Here is an 18,443-nt window from a genome sequence, read left to right as displayed (position 1 = left end):
CGATATTATCTTGATAATAATGTAATATATTATACAGTAAAAAATTTAATTCGATACCTTTCCAAAGGTTTTTCATCTGACTGTGGTTGATATACACTAGATTACTATTATCTCGATAATGAAAATCATTATCTAATTTACGATAGGTGATTTAGGTATCTAGATTATCTTTTTATCTAAACCAGTTCTAATTTTCAAGGATGAAATATTTGCACACAGCTATATTACTATATTCACAATGCAAGAACAGTAAAATGTATAAAATAGTATCACTTGTTTGAGATGTGCATCACTTTCGTAGAATGTGACTAAACCAGCTTTGTGACTGTTGTGTCGTGGGTGTCTTAGGCTTCTTATCACCAAGGACAGATGAACCATCAGAATGCCTTTTACGAGAACCCTCCAAATGTTGGTCAGCTGTCTTGTAACTCCGACTGGTATTTAGACTATTTGTGCTCAACAATGGATAGAGATTGGTGCTTTCATTAGCAGTGTGAAATGGTGATGTCTCAGTAGTTCCTTTAACTGAATTGCTTTTGGCAGTATCTTCCTTGGTAGTTCTATCATCCATATCTCTCTGAGGAGCAGATGGCTTTGCTGGGCTATTCCTTGAGTTTGATACCATTAAAAGTTTGGAATTTCCATGCGTCAAAAAGTGTACCTACATACATAAGTACATACTTGTAATACTGTAGGATTACTTATGCCTGATACTACTGGTAATACCAACAAACCTTCTGGTCAATAGCAGCAAACTGCCAGGTCCATCGCACATTGTATAAAAATGGCCGCAAATCAAAGCGGTTATCATCTGGACTGTAGCCTTCAGCATGATATGCTGGAGTAAGGACAGTAGCTTTGTGACGATTGATAGAATATCCTCGAAAGAAGTTCTTAACTTTCTGTGAAATCTGCAGGACAATAATTTATTTTGATCAAAGCTAGTGTTTTATACAGTTTAATCATACAGTACCTCAGCAGGAGACATTTTGTCTCCCCACATGTGTAACAGTTTGCAGAACATTGCAAAAGGACCACATCCCCCTTCCTTTCTAAGTTTTCCAAACACTTGCAATTCAGCATACGTCATTCCCATATCCTCCTGTGTAGAGCACTCATGTACTAGCTATATACAATATTAATGATACTCTACACAACCAGCTGAAGCTAGCTAAGTCTACACAACTTGTATTGTGAATGTTTACTCATAGAGTACGTACCTCATCCGTCTGAGTATATGAAGATGTGATTGGTTCCAGCTCTGCAGTAGGTGGTGCTTTAAGAATGCTACAATTGTGTTTACTGAAGTGCACTGATATGATAGATATGTAGTTATTACCCACGCAATTCAGGATACTTTTGAGACATGTAGCGACAAAATGACCTCAAATCTGTTTTACTGATTCCACCAATAGGATTTATGTCAGCACTTGAGCAATCGTACTTAGTGAGATAACCTCTTAAGCTGAAATGAAACAATCACCTTTCATTTTATACACATGCTACAAAACAATACTATTGGCCACACGGTCATGCAACATATTTCTAAACCTTTCATCCACATTAGCAGAACCAAGCACTAGAAGTGATCCTTTCTTCCCTTGCGACCATGGTAAAAGTTGAGCGTAAAAGTAGCTAAGCACCATTCGCTGGCGAGCCTAAAATAATGACACCAGACACATCTTTACACTACAGTGGAGAGTCAATTGTCACAACAGGAGGGATGGTGCAGTATGTAATTACACTGTTTTGTATGTACAGACCAGTTAACCACAAAGGTACAAAAAAATTTTCTTTTCTGAGTGAAACTCAACTGCTCTAGTAGAGCAACACTTACGCACACCACCAGGCAATTACAACTGTATGCAATGTAGGTATTTACATTATAAACCCTAAACCATAAACTGCAGCATGGGTATTAGAGTGAACCTCAACTTAGTGGCCCCCTGTTATATACAGTGTAAGTTAGGTCAGGGGTCATGCTACAAGGTTCTTTATACCTGATTTTTTTAACACACAAGCTAATCTATAGATATACTGCAACTTGGTAATCTGTGGTATTGGCTGCTATTATGCATGTCCTAGGGCCACCTTTGGGTTATGAACACATGTACTGTGCATATAATTATACACGTGGTAGTTACCTGTATATTTTGCAATGCTAAATTTTCAGCACGACTTCCTCCATGTACCTATACGGTCAAACAACAAAATGAGTGCTATAAATAAGCTGTAAAGTTATAGTCAGTACGTGCATGTAATGTACACATGCATTTTATCACAAATACCTTAAACTTTGGAGTCAACCCAGTAGTCTCAGTAAAGATGTTGACTGTTGAAGTAATACTGTTGTCAATCTTTATCTCAGTGTGATTGCTGAATAAAGTATAGACACACACATCTACATCAAGATTGTCAATACAACAGCTGAAAGCACTATAAAATGATGGGATAGCAAAGTACATACCTTCCAATCTCTTCAGCCAATTGTTTTGCACGTTTTTTAGTATCTTCTGAAGAATTAGTCGTTCCCATGTAGCATGTTGAAAATATAGCACTACATTTAAGAAAAAGAATGAAAAAAATATTAACGCACAAGTGCATAAAAGTCGCCATACTCACTGACAAATTTCTTTTGCACTTCCAGGAAGTTGTTCATTATCTGCTAACTGCAGTATTTCTCTCAGATCTCTTCCTACACTATCCACTGCATTAAAAGAATTTTATATACACATAATATGCAGTAAGCATGTATATTACTTACAGCCATTCTGATATGCCTCCCACACTATATCACACATTGATCCAACAAGACAAGCAGTAGATGAGCTGTCAATGCCTCCACTAAGTGGCAAGAAAAATCCTGCCTATGAATTACATGTAGTGTGACTGTGATCTTGCAGTTACTTACGTTCATACCATTTTACTGCGTCTCAAGTAATCCCACATCCAACAAGCAGGTCCAAGACTGTTACATGAAAATTTTAAAGTGTGCAAATAATGCACAGCTTACCTTATTTCTTCTTCTGGCATGTGATAATGAATCAACTGCACGGGTGTTGTCACAACAGTTACACTACTATCAGGATGGGACAGGCTCTCATCCAAATAAACACGAGGGTAATTGGGTGCTGCTTTACCCTGTAAATAACATACTAAATTGTTTACTTGAACAATGAAACATTATGTACATAAAGGGACAAGCAGAATTCTTAGGGGACGCAAACGTAAAGTGGGACAAGAACGACCAGTGGAAAATGGTTATCATGCCAATACATACAGTATGGTTGGATTGATTTTACACCAAAATGTTTCTTTGCAGCATTGCTAGATTCTTCCACCAAAACAATCAAAACACTCTAATAGAGGAGTCACTCTGCAATATATACAATAGAGCAGACAAATAAGAACTATCCCATTGCCAATCAATAGGGCTGGATTTTAGTGCTGACAAGTTAGCCTATCCCAGAGTGTCCATCCTCTCCTTGCAGGTACCTATACTGAATGCAGAAGAAGGATCCAGCAATGCTGCAAATTGGTGTAATATCTGGCATTTTCCACTATTAACATTTCCCTAGAATTCTACTTATCCACACATTGTATCTATGATGTATAAATGCAGAGGAATATTTTGTACCACTTTCAGACCTCACTTCAAAGAGAACATAAATGTGCCATATAAAATGCATATCAGTGTTCAGGAATACAGTAACAAGTTTAGCAGTAACATACTGTATACGTACACCCAATATATATATCAAGACACACAGTAGTGTGTCGTGCGGCCCAAGAAGCCAGCGCGCAACACCCGTGAGTGTATTGACAGGAAGAAAGAAAACGCAATTTTCGCACCTCCGTAGTTCTGTGCTGCCTTGATGAAACAAGACAATTTTTGCTGTGGACATTCCCTCCACCTTCAGCACTCCACATTCCAAATTTGAGCGAAATCGCTTCAAGCGTTCCCGAGATATGCGACTTCAAAAATTGGCTTAGTTTCTTCGTTTTTCATTTCTTCTTATTTTTCTTCCTCTTTTCGCACACTTACAAAAACTGCTATAAAACGCGAACGCCATATCCGATTGCCTTGAAATTTGGCACACTGAAGGGGGGTATAAAGGCGCATCTCTGTACCAACTTTGGCTATGATACGATAAACAGGAAAAGAGTTATGATCGATTATTCACGAAAAATAACACCAATATGTTGTCACGCCTACAAGGTAAACCGCGTATGGGAAGAAGCTGAAAATCGGTGGGTGAATAGGTTAACTATTGAACCTCAAACCTTTTGTGGTTTGAAAGAAATCGAGCTAAAAACCAGGAAGATACAACGAAAAAACCAACAGTGTGTAACAATTACGCAATCGAGATTAGCTAATAAAAAACGACTACTTGCCACGCCTACCAGATAAACCGCTTGGGATAATGCTTTGAAAATCGCTGTATAGATGGAATAATCAAGGCTCTTCAATGGTGTAGAAGAATCAGACTTAAAGCCCACGGAGTTATAACACGAAATCCAACTTGGTGCAGCAAGTGCGAGATCGAGATACTCTAATAGAGCAGTCATCCTAATAGAGCAGTCACCCTGAAGAGAATTCAAGAGATCAGATAGAAACAAGTAACCTGTATAGGGATCAGCTAGAAACAAGTCACCCTGTAGAGAGATCAGCTAAAAACAATTCACCCTGTAGAGAGATCAGCTAGAAGAAGTTACCTTGTAGGGAGTTCATGCAACTATGGAAAGAGACAGTTCAGCTAGAAGAAATCACCTTGTAGAATTCAGCTGCAAACAAATCACCTGTAGAGAGTTCAGCTACAAACAAATCTCCCTGTAGAGAGATCAGCTAGAAGAAGTTTCCTTGTAGAGAGTTCAGTTACAAACAAATCACTCTGTAGAGAGATCAGCTAGAAGAAGTCACCTTGTAGAGAGTTCAGTTACAAAGAAACCATCATGTAGAGAGTTCAGCTACAAACTAGTGACCTTGTAGAGACATCAGCTAAAAGAAGTTACCTTATAGAGAGTTCAGCTACAGAGAAATCACAATGTAGAGAGTTCAGCTGCAAACAAATCGCCTGTAGAGAGTTCAGCTACAAACAAATCTCCCTGTAGAGAGTTCAGCTACAAACAAATCACCCTCTAGAAAGATCTGCTAGAAGAAGTCACCTTGTAGAGAGTTCAGTTACAAAGAAACCACCATGTAGAGAGTTCAGCTGCAAAGAAATCACCCTGTAGAAAATTCAGCCACAAACAAATTGCCCTGTAGAAAGATCAGTTAGAAGAAGTTACCTTGTAGAGAGTTCAGCTACAAAGAAACCATTCTGTAAAGAGCTCAGCTACAAACAAATCACCTGCACAGAATTCAGCTACAAACAAATCACCCTGTAGAGAGATCAGCTAGAAGAAGTTACCTTGTAGATAGTTCAGCTACAAACAAATCACCCTGTATAGAGATCAGCTAGAAGAAGTTACCTTGTAGATTGTTCAGCTACAAACAATTCACCCTGTAGAGAAAGCAGCAAGAAGTCACCTTGTAGAGTGTTCAGTTACAAAGAAACCACCATGGAGAGTTCTGTAATAAATATATGTATTATATATATAATTTGTACATTTACTGATAAAATCTAAAGTGCATCTGCTTCATCTTTTCTTCTTCCTGTGGTAAAGAAAAAAAGACAGGTTAAAAAAGTCCCAAAGCCGGCCATAGGCTGGCTTTGGGGTATACAAATACAAAAAGAAATGAAATCTAATCCAAAACAGCCAAGCTGTAAAAAAAGAGTGCGGCCCTCAAAAAGGCTATGGTGAAAAAAGATGTGAAATCCAAGGTGGCGGCCAAGAAATGGCTGTGATGGTAGGTTAATGGTAAAAATTTTAATAACGGCAATTTAGGTGAATTTTTTGCCAAGACCAAGCGGCACAAAAATTCACCTGAATTGTCGTTATTAAAATTTTTACCATTAACCTACCATCACAGCCATTTCTTGGCTGCCACCTTGGATTTCACATCTTTTTTCACCATAGCCTTTTTGAGGGCCGCACTGTTTTTTTTACAGCTTGGCTGTTTTGGATTAGATATATATATACTGCTGGAATATGCATATAAATACACTAAAGAGACTGACATCCTTCTATTATAGTATATCCTCCATAGCTAACACAACTGGCTAACAGCTAATGAACTGACAGATATACAGTAGGTATGTATATCTTCCTGTATATCAAGATATATCCACTTTTCTTTTATAAATTTAAGCACTGCCAATGATATACGTACCAACCAAGCTACCAACTACACTGATGTACAGAGAGTTGTCCTTCGTATAATAAAGAAGAGCAAAAGTGGATTATTGAGTTACATTGTCAATACAATATTTATACTACTTAATTATGCCTCCAACAACCCCACTGCTTTCTCAAGCCATTTGAAAATTTTTCAGTGTTTACATGTATTGGTTGATGTTATGCTAAGTAATGTATATACACACGTATATAGCTAACTTGGTAGTTCATCAACTGAACTCTGTAGGAACGAATGTCTTCTAAGTCAATTGTAGCAGTCACCACTTCCTATATTGTAAGATAACACACAGTTATGCATACAGTTAGCTCTCTTGCACAGTACACATGTATGGGGTCTGTAGCTTCTGAAGAACTTTCTTATGCTGTAAATATCTGAAACACGTAAGCAATGAACGATGACTCTTTTATTAATGTGAGGTATAAAGCAGTTTCCAACAGCAATTCCGCAATACATTGTAAACTGCACAAAACCAGATATACTGTAATATGTATCACACATCACTAGATTTCCCCTTGTAGTACTTCACATAAGCTGATCACTCTGTACATTTTTTTTTAAATCTACAAAGGGTTTTGAGGTTGTTTGATACCATACACGACTACACAACTACACGACTACACGACTACACGACTACACAACTACACATCACGCATGTGTAGTAACTAGCAAATGAAATTTAAGGAGCACATATATTATTTGAATTTCACAAAGATTACTAGCAAATTTCATTGGCCATATCTGTTGCACATGCACTTTACGATCGTGCCAAGGCAACAGTATCAAGCAACCTCAAAACCTATGTAAACACTGTACCACCTACAGGCTAGAGATACAGTGTATTATGTTCTTATACCCCTTACAAAAAATATAGTCCTGTTAACAGCTTCTACCAGCCAGTTAATATTCACATATATCAATAGCCTGTCACAGTATTGTATTGTAGATATAATACTGCCCTGGACCATTCCTGTAGCAGGATGGTCAGACAAGCCTGCTACATGTTGACAATAGTATTGTAACAGGTAGACTGTAAACTATTGATTTACAGGCTTGTCACAGTCATGTGCTCTAGTGCTATGGTGATTACTGTTGCCACTGGTTACTATAATTGTTTAGTCGCTAATGGCCCACTTACCAAGTTCCCAGATTCTGACTAGCTTAACACACAGGCACATCTTATGGCACTTAAGTTAGAAATCACAATAAATGTAACTCTAAAAGAGCGTATGGTATAAACACACAGGCAAGTGCCCTACATATTGATGTGCTATGTATTTATTTCTCCATAACTTGTAGTCAAAATGACATAACTAAGTGGTTATTCACTCTAACAGAACACATGCACGTATGACAAACACAAAGATGAACTGTACTCAGTTGACCTGATTTTTTTAAAAATCAAATGCTAGCAGGATTTAAACTTGTGACTAATCACACTGAAGACAGACGCTCTACTGGTTGAACAGACCACACTGTGGTTTGCAAAGGATTGTAACTCAAGCTTTCTCTACTCTATGACTTTTAACACACTGAAGTGGATTAACAGAAACACACAGATATGCTTGAAATAAAATTCTTAAGGTAGCCAGTTGATGAGTGCTTCCAGTCAAGTGTGAATTATGTTGATACACAGAGAGACTGACAAGTAAGCACCGTGACAAATAGACAGCATTTCAACTATGTATGGCCAGGGTAGATAGAAAGGATAGCATATGTATTTCCTTACCACATCTTCTAATGAGAATTGCTTGCCCTGTGCCACAAACTCTCCATTGACAGAAATTAAACTACAGCCATCATAATACACTCTTTCACCATCACATCCTCTCAGATTAGAGTACAAGTATGCTCCGCCACACTGTAAAAATGAGAGTTAAATGTCATCTACGCACTGTGATGGTTAACCTTAGATGTGGCAGATCTAATAAGATCAACTCTCAGGTGGAGCTTTCGTAACTGATGGTGGCTACCACTACAATTTGTTATAATTTCAACCCCATCCATACTCATATCAGCATGAGGACTAAAAGAAATATTAAAAAGCAATTACACAACTGTTAGCAATTATATTTTCACCTGTTGGCAGAGAATAATTCCTGACAGGTCTCAAATCCAATCACAGTATCAAGAGTGGCCAACACTATATCTCCAAAGGGCACAGTTTTCTACACATATACAGTAAATTCACATCCAGTAGTTTCTATGCAGGCATGTGCCCACAAAATACTGTACATGCAACAGTTGCATGTGTGTGCACATAAGTCACATACAGTATTTATATATACTGTATAGCTGGAAATTTTCGAGGGACGAAACTTTCACAAAACTGTGTAAAATCCAATTTTTGCATTTTTTAATCCACGAAAGTCTAGAGAGAACCTTTCCACATTGGTAATATATAGCTGTATGCAATCTCAACGTTTCATGATTGCATTTTATCATTACTCACGAAATTCACAAAATTTTCGTCCCTCGAAAATTTCTGGCTATATGGTACGTAGTACATATATGTAGAGAACATTTACCTATCAATAACAATATCAGTATTTACCTGCCCCGTGATTTCTGATATCATCTGAGGCAGCACAAATTCTTCAGTTTCTCTAAACATATACATGTTAAGATACAAAACACTATCAATGCATATACATGCCCCTGTATACACATATACACACTACACAGTACATAGCATACATTGCATGTGCAGTACAATAAAGTGCTTACAGGTAATAGGCAATTGAGACCATGCAACCAATTCCATCCTCAAAATCTACTGTAGGCGGTACCACCAATTGAATGGGAGGAATCATGACCGGGCCACTAATTTTCCCACCATTATCCATACACATTGTTCAACATACCTCACTTTAATCCAAGGAGTAAACCATCTTCCTTCTCTGTAGTTTCCTGTAGTAGCAAGATGCATCTTCGGTCTAATTAATAAAATCTTTTGATTGAAGAAGATGACCCGACAGTTGTAAGCAATATTTTTGTGCATCACTGGTCTGCAATGGTTGATCATGAGGTAAACCCACTAACTTATATTCCTATTAGCAGTATACAGAGTTACTATACTCACATGCCAACATCACAGACAATATCCCTGACTTCATCTGCTTGCAGTAGTTCAACTAGCACTTGCCAACAATGCAAGTACAAGTCAGTTTCCAAAAAATGGTCACCACATCCATAGCCACTGAAACAATACCATTGTTAATTTATAGTGTACAAACTGAAAATTATATTACGATATTTCCAATTCTGGTCCCAGTCGGTACTTGGCTCCCTTTTCTTTAGCAATCTTAATACCTATAGAATTATGTACGAAATTTTGATGCAAATCCAACCACATGTTGAAAAAGGAGTTCAAAGTAAACACTCGGTAGTCATACAAAATGGTACATATGCATATTACACTAGATAAGTGATGTGTAGCTTGATGTCAGACTTAATCATTGTACTGCAGTTCTGACTAGGTAAATGGAGGTAACTCCGTGAATTACTGTACGATCAACAAAATCGATTGTAACTAAATTTGGCTACAAGCAACAGACATTTATGTATTCTATGTATACCAAATTATAAGTGATTCAACATATATATAGCCATTATGGAGATATGGCACAAAGCATCTAGATCTGGCTGTGTCAAAAATAGGGTACAGTAACTTCATGAATTTCTACATGTACAACACCACCAATCTTGCTGTAATTCAAGAAAATGATCTTACTTTGATAGAAAACATTCCAGTAAAGCAAATGAGTCTTAACTAAGCTGTATCTATCTTGTAACACAGCCTCGGGAAGTTTCAAGTTAGCTTCAAGGAAATTTCAATTCATGCTACACTACTTCAATCAAACTGATCTGGCATGAAAACCAGAGTACAGTAGCTAGAAACTACCACTCTGATCCATAGCCTGGTGTATCTCTGATCTACCACAAATATTAAACTATTTTGTTATGCAGCTTAGGAGTTACGGCCCATCAAAGTTGATATTTACAAAGTTTTTCAAGCAAAATCTTGCAGTATTTTAATCAAACAAAGCTATCGTAAAAACCAGAGTAGCTGGAAACTACCACTTTGATACAAGTAATCTCCATAGCCTGGTGTATTAAGCTATTTCTTTTAAAGTGGTTTAGGAGTTACAGCCTATCAAAGTACAAATTCATGTAGTTACCCCAGTCACGAAGTTACCTCCATTTACCTTATCTTGATAATTTGGATGCGCATCAAAAGGAATAAGCAAGTACATGCAGTCTTACAACTTGTATATAAAAGATAGATAAGGCCAGAAGTAAATATATCACACAAACACCACAGCTGATCGAAGCACTCCTACTCCACAATTTTTACAGATTAGTGTTTAATTCTTCTGTCATATTGGATGGCTATTTCGACTACTGCATTTAGACAAACACAGGCCACTGACCCATACATTTTACATCACTATAAAAGTACGAATTATATTGTACATGCAATATTTCCTTATTATTTTTGAAACAACCATAGAAAACAACAATTATTAATTATACACCCACAGATACTAGAGCCACATGGTACAACATATTACAATCCTTTATCATTATTATTATTTGTTAATTGGTATAAGGAAGACAAAGTCTTATAAAAACCAATCTCAAGTACATCTAAATAAAATCAAACCGGCGGTCATATAAAAATACATCTAATTTAGTCTTAAAGATCAGTACATTAGGTGCAGATACAATTTCATGGGGTAAGGTGTTCCAATCATTGACGATTCTCTGTGAAAAACTATGACCTCTAATAGCAGTGTTGAAGCGATTTTTGTAAAGTTTGAGTCCATTAGATCGGGTGGGGTTGGTATTAACAGTAAAAAAATAGTCTTTGTCCACAGATACTTTGGTAGGTATTATTATTATTATCAAATTGTTTAAAGGGATACACAAAAGGCATGTGCCTGTACAAGGTGATACCCTTACATACAATCCTTACAGTTACAAAAATACAATTACAGAAACAGAACAACATACACAATACAAGTACAGAATTAAACAATCACATTAAAATAAACTGTTTCAATCTAGATCTGAAATGTTTAACCTGGCTTCGGGCCAAAATGTCTAGTGTTCCACAAGAATGCCAATACAAAAAAACAATAACAGAAAACATTGATAGTAGAAGAAAATACTTTTAAAGTTAGGGAGTGCGACCTTGTACACAGTGTATTGAACTCAAAGTAATCACTAAAGTTTATTCCAGTACGCCCCTTCCAAATATCATACAAAATTGCAGGTGTACTTCAGAAGTACTTCATATATCATAGGCATATATATTACTGCTAAATAGCATTCCAACACATACTAGGTTAGCATATAACATTTTTTCAGTACATAATAAACAAAAACAAATTATCTTACATATGGGCCTCAGCGACCTGCACAGCAATCGGTGCCTCAGCAATGGGACAGCGCAAACTGGACCTGGCACCGCGAATGCACATAATTGCAGACCTCAACAAAGAGAAGCTCAATTTACATCTCAGCCATCCCATCACTATTCCATAGGAAAGGCTGTGCTTTGCACTCAAAAGGTTGGCCAATCTCTTATAAAACTGAGTAGCAGCATCACCCATTCCACCAGTAGTAGTAAAAATTAAGGGAGTAAATGAGGCATTCTCTACTTCATGAACCCGTTGTTGGTATTCACGTCTCTTTTCCTTGTCATGACGTCGGTATGCAGAGTGTAGGGGTTGATTTGAGGGTGCACTAGGGTTAAAAATTCTGACATCAAAGTATGACCTCTCAAATCGTCCTCCCCAAAAACCATTAGCTGCAATGTCAAGCCTTGCGTTATCATCACGATTAGCTGTTTTGTATTGAAGGGTCTCACCAGAAAGAGGCTGAAGGTGGGGTTCAGTGACAACATTGTTACAGACCTCGGAAAGTAAATTGGCAGTTAGATCATGCACTTCATTATGTCTCAGAGAAGGAAACCCACCCTTTGGGCAAGACAGAGCATGTTCTATGGTAAAAGAGTGACCACAGGCACAGGAAGTAGGGCAGGCAGATGGTAGCCAATGATAGCGAAGCGCAATTGCATCACGAAAAGCAGTTTTATGAAGCACAAAATTATGCGACTTCAATGGAAGACAAGAGAGCTAATTCGATGCACCCTTCTCCTGAGCCAACATGACTGAGGAACGCATGCTAGGAGGAAGTTCATCGAACAAATGATTGGCAGATTGAAGTTGCTCTTGATGGCTCCTAGAGTGAAACTTGGATCGCAACTGAACCTGTGCATCAAGACAGTCACCTAGTTGATGTACCTGAGAGATAATCAAGCCAACGAGACCAGCATTTACTTCTACAGAGCAGGAACGCTGCTGTGACACAACAATCGAAGGATCAAACACACCAAGGCCTCCTAGCCGCACAGGCAAGGCAAATAGCTTTCTCTCAACATCACCAGGGACAGTTCGACCCAATAGACTAGGAAGGAAAACAGATTTAACAAAATGTTCAAGAGGAAGGAAAAGGTCTGTAGAACAAGAAGAAACACGAAAAAAATAGTTCCATCGGAAAGAGAGACCATGACAAAAAGCAGCATAGGAAGCATGAGGTTGTGTTTCGGCAAAGAGGCTCAAGGTCTTAAGATCATCAATCCAGCCATCCACTTTACGTCTCAAAAATAGCTGTTCAAAGGCAGGAGTGCCAATTACACCTCCCAGATAACGGTGTCCTTCAGCAGTAACCTGAATGTCACAGTCTCCAAAAATTGTTCTAGCATCAGTTAAAACAGTTTCCTTGACTATCAAGATAGTTTTAGTAGCATTTGGAAAATAGCCATAACGGGGCCCTACGGAAGATAACAAGTCCCACCACTGCTTAAGCTTGGAAAGCTTGCCACCAGCAGCAGAGTCATCAGCATACCAGCACTGCTTTACTAGACCAGTAAGACGAGAAATCAAGGGCAAAGTACCGATAGTGTACATAGCCATAGCGAGAGGATCACCCTGGGTAGTCCCTTCACTAGAAAAGATGGTACGACCTCCAGTAAACAAAAAAGCATCAGTACGATAAGTGTTAATTAAAATGGGAGCAAGAGAAGGGCAGAGGACCTCAACGTTTCGGAGTGTTACTTGACGATTTAACTCATTGAAGGCATTCTTAGCATCAACAAGGAGAACACCATCAACCTCAGAACATTCTACACGTAAGCTATCAGCACACAATATTACTTACTTTCAAAGATTCGCTGCAAATTTCCTGCAAAATCTAAGGCCCACTGGTTTAGCGTGCAAGTAGCCAAAGTCACCTTTCTGCCCATTTTCGTTTGCGACTATCGATTGTGGTTTTTAATAATTTCTTTAAGATGATTCGTTGGTGGACTGCAATGGGATTGACTGGTTTAGCGTCTTCTTTCTACTGCATTGCTACTGATAACCGATGGTTCTACAGACATATTGTTATGAGAGTGTCTCGAGTTTTTGACGCAGAGACTGCTCACGTGATGGCAGTTCGTTTAGCCAAGCTTGGAGTATTACCTAGATGTAATCAAACCGACGACAATATTCTGGTACTAAGGCAATTTACATGAAATTTATATATGCTTGTTTGAGCACTCGGTAGCTATTTCTAGTCTTGCCAACTAGCTATAGTTGCTTTTAAATTGTAACACCTTTATTGCTCCTTAAGCTTGTTAGGAATTTTATTTGCAAGCCCTAATTTCAGCTACCTATTGTGATAGCACTTGCAGTTCACGCAGTGGTAGCCAATAAGTGTCATGTGATTTAATATCAGATTTATACAATTTAATTTCAGAATACCAAGCTGTGGGGAAAAGACTTTGTCAATCCTGTTGGACTTGCAGCAGGATTTGACAAAGATGCTGTGGCATGTTATCAACTGTTTGATATTGGATTTGGATTTATAGAGGTTGGTAGCATTACCCCATTACCTCAAGATGGAAATCCAAAACCAAGAGTGTTTAGATTGCTTGCTGATCAGGGTGTTATTAACAGGTATGGATATTGAAGAATGAGATTGCAGTAAAATTTGTTGCATACAAACTTTAAGGCATATGTTTTCAGTCATTGGCTATTCTTGCATTTGTGTGAGTCAAGCATGCATGAATGCTTTCTACAATTGACCCTGATGCTAGTACTGACTCAAAACACTGTGCAAGTAACATGCAGCATATCACATACATGGATTGAAATGTTTTTTACATGTTGCTTTTTCATGTGCTCCAACAATTACATGTTTTCAGTTGTGACTGTTACAACAACATGCATGTTGTCACACATAGATACCTGTATAAACATAATAATGAGCAGTGGCAGATACGGGGGGACCAAAAGAACAGATACTCTAATAGAGCAGTCAGTCACTATTTTAATAGAACAATCACTGCATATTACACCCTCCATAGTTGAAAACTAGCATCTGCAGCACTACCCCATGGTGCATGGGCACACTTAGCCTGCTAAGAATATTTTGCAAAATGAAATACCCATAGTCTTGTCATAAATCCTTTACATCCCCAGGTGTAAAGGATCAATGGTGATTCTTAGGCTCTCATATACCTAGCTGAAACACTCATGACTGTCAAGTCTTATCCCTAATATGCAACTCTTGACCAAAGTAGTCCACTTAGAAAGCAGTATAATTTTGATATTTGTGCATAAAATCACTCTACTTCAAAATAGCTTTAGCTTCTGGGGGGCCATATCCCCAGACCCCCTGCTCTATATACCTACTATCCTGGTGCACCCTCCCTTGCCAAACCCTGGATCCTTCCCTGATGTGTATATATGTGCTGTAATTACAGATACTATAAGGCGTAATAGATTGCTGTTTAAATTGTTATGGTTTTCTAACAAATTTGTTTAGGTATGGATTCAATAGTTGTGGGCATGCTGATGCTGCAGGAAGACTAAAGCTTTGGAAATCAAAAAGTGTGTTACACACTGTACACTGTATGTGTCTGCAATTGCATTTGCAATGAAATTTTGAAATCCAATCCAAATTGTGCATGAGAAGTTCCATGTGACCTGTAATTTGATAAATGTAGGAGATCACTACCCTGGTAAAGTCTTAGGAGTAAATCTTGGTAAGAACAAGACCAGTCAAGATACATTCTCCGATTACCAGAAGGGGGTGCTAACTCTCGGTGATTATGTTGACTATATTGTCATTAATGTATCATCCCCTAATACACCTGGTTTGAGAAGAATGCAGGAAAAAGAGAAACTAATGGATTTACTGTCTAAGGTGCTTGTAAACATACAACGTAGATAGGTTCATATGTATGCATGTCTGGAGGTCTGATTATATAAGTCCCATGCAGCCACTATTTGATCAAGATATTTAATCTGTTTCATCAAAAGTCAATTCACATAATGGATGTGTACATATATATATTACTCTGTGTTGTGGTTTGTTTTTATAGCTTCTAGCTGTTAGAAATGAATTGAAGAACAAACCTCCTTTATTGGTTAAAGTTTCACCTGACTTGTCACAGCAAGAAAAGGAAGATGTTGCTACAGTTGTTTGTAGTGAAAAGGCAAGTTCAATTATACGCTGTAGTTTCTAATGATATATGTACGGTATTTCAGGCAAAGGTTGATGGGCTGATTATTGGTAATACAACATTACAGCGACCTCCTTCTTTACATAGCATACATGGCTCAGAGAAAGGAGGTCTTAGTGGCCAACCTTTAAAGGAGTTGTCAACTCAAAACATCTCAGAATTCTATCAGTTAACCAAAGGTAATGTGGTTAGTTGGTGCATCTATCAATTTATATATTTTACAGGTCAAGTACCTATTATTGGAGTAGGGGGTGTGTCTAGTGGTCAAGATGCATATGACAAGATATTGGCTGGTGCTTCACTCGTTCAAGTTTACACAGCTTTGGTGTATGACGGACCAGTGTTGATAAAGTATATTAAGAAAGATCTAGCACAATTGTTAAGGTATGGATTGTATATGCACTTGGCATACAGTGAGCTGTGCCCTTCAGAACTAGAACTATCCATGGTATCAAGCAGTTAAATTTGTTACCATTTTAGGTAGCATTGTTGTAACTATACTAAGGTTGGAAGTATCAGGAATATAAATGCTCACATTTGGATAGTGAATAAGAGTATTTCAAAAGTAAAGTGCTAGTTGTGGGACCGGACATTGCACCCCTAGCTTCAATGTGCACCACCAAAAATGTTATTAGATTTTTTTTGCTCCAAATAACATCCATTATTTTACATAATAGTCGGCTTTATTAATACAGCAGAATCGGTTATTTTAAATACTGTGCAATGTACTGTAATACTGTAGTCTACATAGTATATAATGCATCGTTGCTTTGTTTGTTACAGGCAAAATGGATTTTCATCAGTACAAGAAGCAGTTGGTAGAAAACACAGATAGTATTTCTATATTTGTGTAGGTGTGGTGTCATTAATACATGAACTTGCAGAACTTGCAGTAAACCAAGTCATGATACTGTAAATGTACCTCATTTTGTATATGTAATACCTGTATGTATGTATATCAAAACAATCAGCATGTTAGCTTTTCCTTTATATAGTACCTCATAATGTACATACAAATACTAAAACAATCCTATTGGCAGTTAAGTGTACTGAAGTGCACAAGTCAAGTCCTATGACTAAACAATCCCTTCTCTGAACTAAACTGATACGCTGGCATTCGATCACGGCCACTGAGAAAAGTGATTGCCATTACAACTGCAGTATGCAATACATTCAAACTACTCACCAATATTTACGAGAGAATGTGGAATGTGGTAAAAAAGCATCTCTACTGTATGAAGGGTAGGTAGTCTCCAGGGAATCAAAACACATCTGACAAACAAAGGTTTTGTGACAATCACACACACAGAGTTCAGGACTATACCTGTATTTTTAAGAGTTGTCTAGCCAACAGGTACTGATACCGAGATGCTCCATCACCGTCCAACAACTCGGAATAGTGTACATTAACTTCAGCCTCAATTGCCTTCATAGAACAAGAGAGTTACCGAGTTACTGATGTGCACACACACACACACACACACACACACACACACACACACACACACACACACACACACACACACACACACACACACACACACACACACACACACACACACACACACACACACACACACACACACACACACACACACACACACACACACACACACACACACACACACACACACACACACACACACACACACACACACACACACACACACACACACACACACACACACACACACACACACACACACACACACACACACACACACACACACACACACACACACACACACACACACACACACACACACACACACACACACACACACACTACATAAGAGTATCACAAAATCATGATGCTGGGTTCATAGTAGGGACCACCCATGTTTCTGTGAGATTCACACTCCGAAATACTACCTTGAAGTACCTTCTGGTGTTTCTTTGCAGAGAGGTCTAGTGTATCAAGTGAAAAAGGAAATAGCAAGTGTATTTTGACCAAAAAGAAATTTGCGATTTGTTTATACATGTATATTGTTTCACAAGCATGGTGAAGTTCAAAGGGTGAATTAGTCTGTTTTTGTAACTAGCTCACACAATTAAAGCCCATTTCAAGTGTCCATCCAAATACTACAAACCATACAAGAAGATCACATGCACTGTGTACTCTTATTGTAAATAAAATTTTGTTGTGATATACTAGATTCCATTGTCCATAAGGAGCTCCTACTTGGTACATATGAGGAGTCTAATTGTAGCCTTTGAGGATAACCTTAATCCAGTGATTGTGTGGCTTCTTCTGTGCTTGGGACTCCAACACCAATGTGAAGGTTGGTGGCACAGTTGGATAAGTGGGTCTGATACACATCAGGCAATGTAGTCTACAAACTGATGTCTCTGATAAAAAAATATAAAAACAAGGCAAAATAAATGATGGGGGAAAATTAATGTTTCATTAACGTACTGCTCTGTTGTTCTTCTGATAGCTGGAATGATATCAAGTAAAATTTGTTAGCCTTGTTTTGAACATCAAATATTTCATTATCCACAAACTTTTCGCTCTATTAGTAACAAAGTGATGTATTAAATTGAAGTACATATCATATGCTACCATTG

General features: G+C 37.9%; 3 protein-coding genes across 3 annotated transcripts in view; 1 reads left to right on the top strand and 2 right to left on the bottom strand.

Moving 5' to 3' along the window:
- Positions 1–164: 164 nt before the first annotated feature.
- Positions 165–13,679, bottom strand: LOC136262709 (glutamine-dependent NAD(+) synthetase-like). Its single transcript, XM_066057072.1, has 22 exons — positions 13,526–13,679; positions 9,550–9,610; positions 9,381–9,497; positions 9,163–9,306; positions 8,853–8,904; positions 8,378–8,466; positions 8,207–8,324; positions 8,028–8,159; positions 6,499–6,567; positions 3,014–3,141; positions 2,920–2,968; positions 2,765–2,867; positions 2,623–2,707; positions 2,468–2,557; positions 2,289–2,376; positions 2,145–2,192; positions 1,552–1,658; positions 1,340–1,465; positions 1,221–1,287; positions 974–1,102; positions 735–911; positions 165–661 (listed from the first exon to the last, which is right to left on the bottom strand). Exons 1-22 carry the CDS (start codon positions 13,608–13,610, stop codon positions 290–292), a joined length of 2,436 nt encoding a protein of 811 aa, XP_065913144.1. The 5' UTR covers positions 13,611–13,679; the 3' UTR covers positions 165–289.
- Positions 13,616–16,901, top strand: LOC136262712 (dihydroorotate dehydrogenase (quinone), mitochondrial-like). The gene is made up of 8 exons (XM_066057078.1): positions 13,616–13,859; positions 14,105–14,304; positions 15,176–15,240; positions 15,357–15,556; positions 15,735–15,848; positions 15,901–16,054; positions 16,100–16,259; positions 16,659–16,901. The coding sequence occupies exons 1-8, from the start codon at positions 13,656–13,658 to the stop codon at positions 16,708–16,710; spliced, it is 1,149 nt and encodes a 382-aa protein (XP_065913150.1). The 5' UTR covers positions 13,616–13,655; the 3' UTR covers positions 16,711–16,901.
- Positions 16,834–18,443, bottom strand: part of LOC136262710 (THO complex subunit 5 homolog) — a 9,188-nt gene continuing 7,578 nt past the window's right edge. Inside the window, exons 16-20 of the mRNA XM_066057073.1 lie at positions 18,292–18,388; positions 18,100–18,224; positions 17,200–17,301; positions 17,062–17,147; positions 16,834–17,005 (exon numbers count right to left, since the gene is read on the bottom strand). Coding sequence (XP_065913145.1) covers positions 16,939–17,005; positions 17,062–17,147; positions 17,200–17,301; positions 18,100–18,224; positions 18,292–18,388 — 477 coding nt within the window. The 3' untranslated portion in view covers positions 16,834–16,938. The remainder of the gene's footprint in view (positions 17,006–17,061; positions 17,148–17,199; positions 17,302–18,099; positions 18,225–18,291; positions 18,389–18,443) is intronic.

Source organism: Dysidea avara, chromosome 8 (genome assembly GCF_963678975.1).
Source record: "Dysidea avara chromosome 8, odDysAvar1.4, whole genome shotgun sequence".
Taxonomy (NCBI): domain Eukaryota; kingdom Metazoa; phylum Porifera; class Demospongiae; order Dictyoceratida; family Dysideidae; genus Dysidea; species Dysidea avara.
This window is presented reverse-complemented; position numbering and strand designations above follow the sequence as displayed.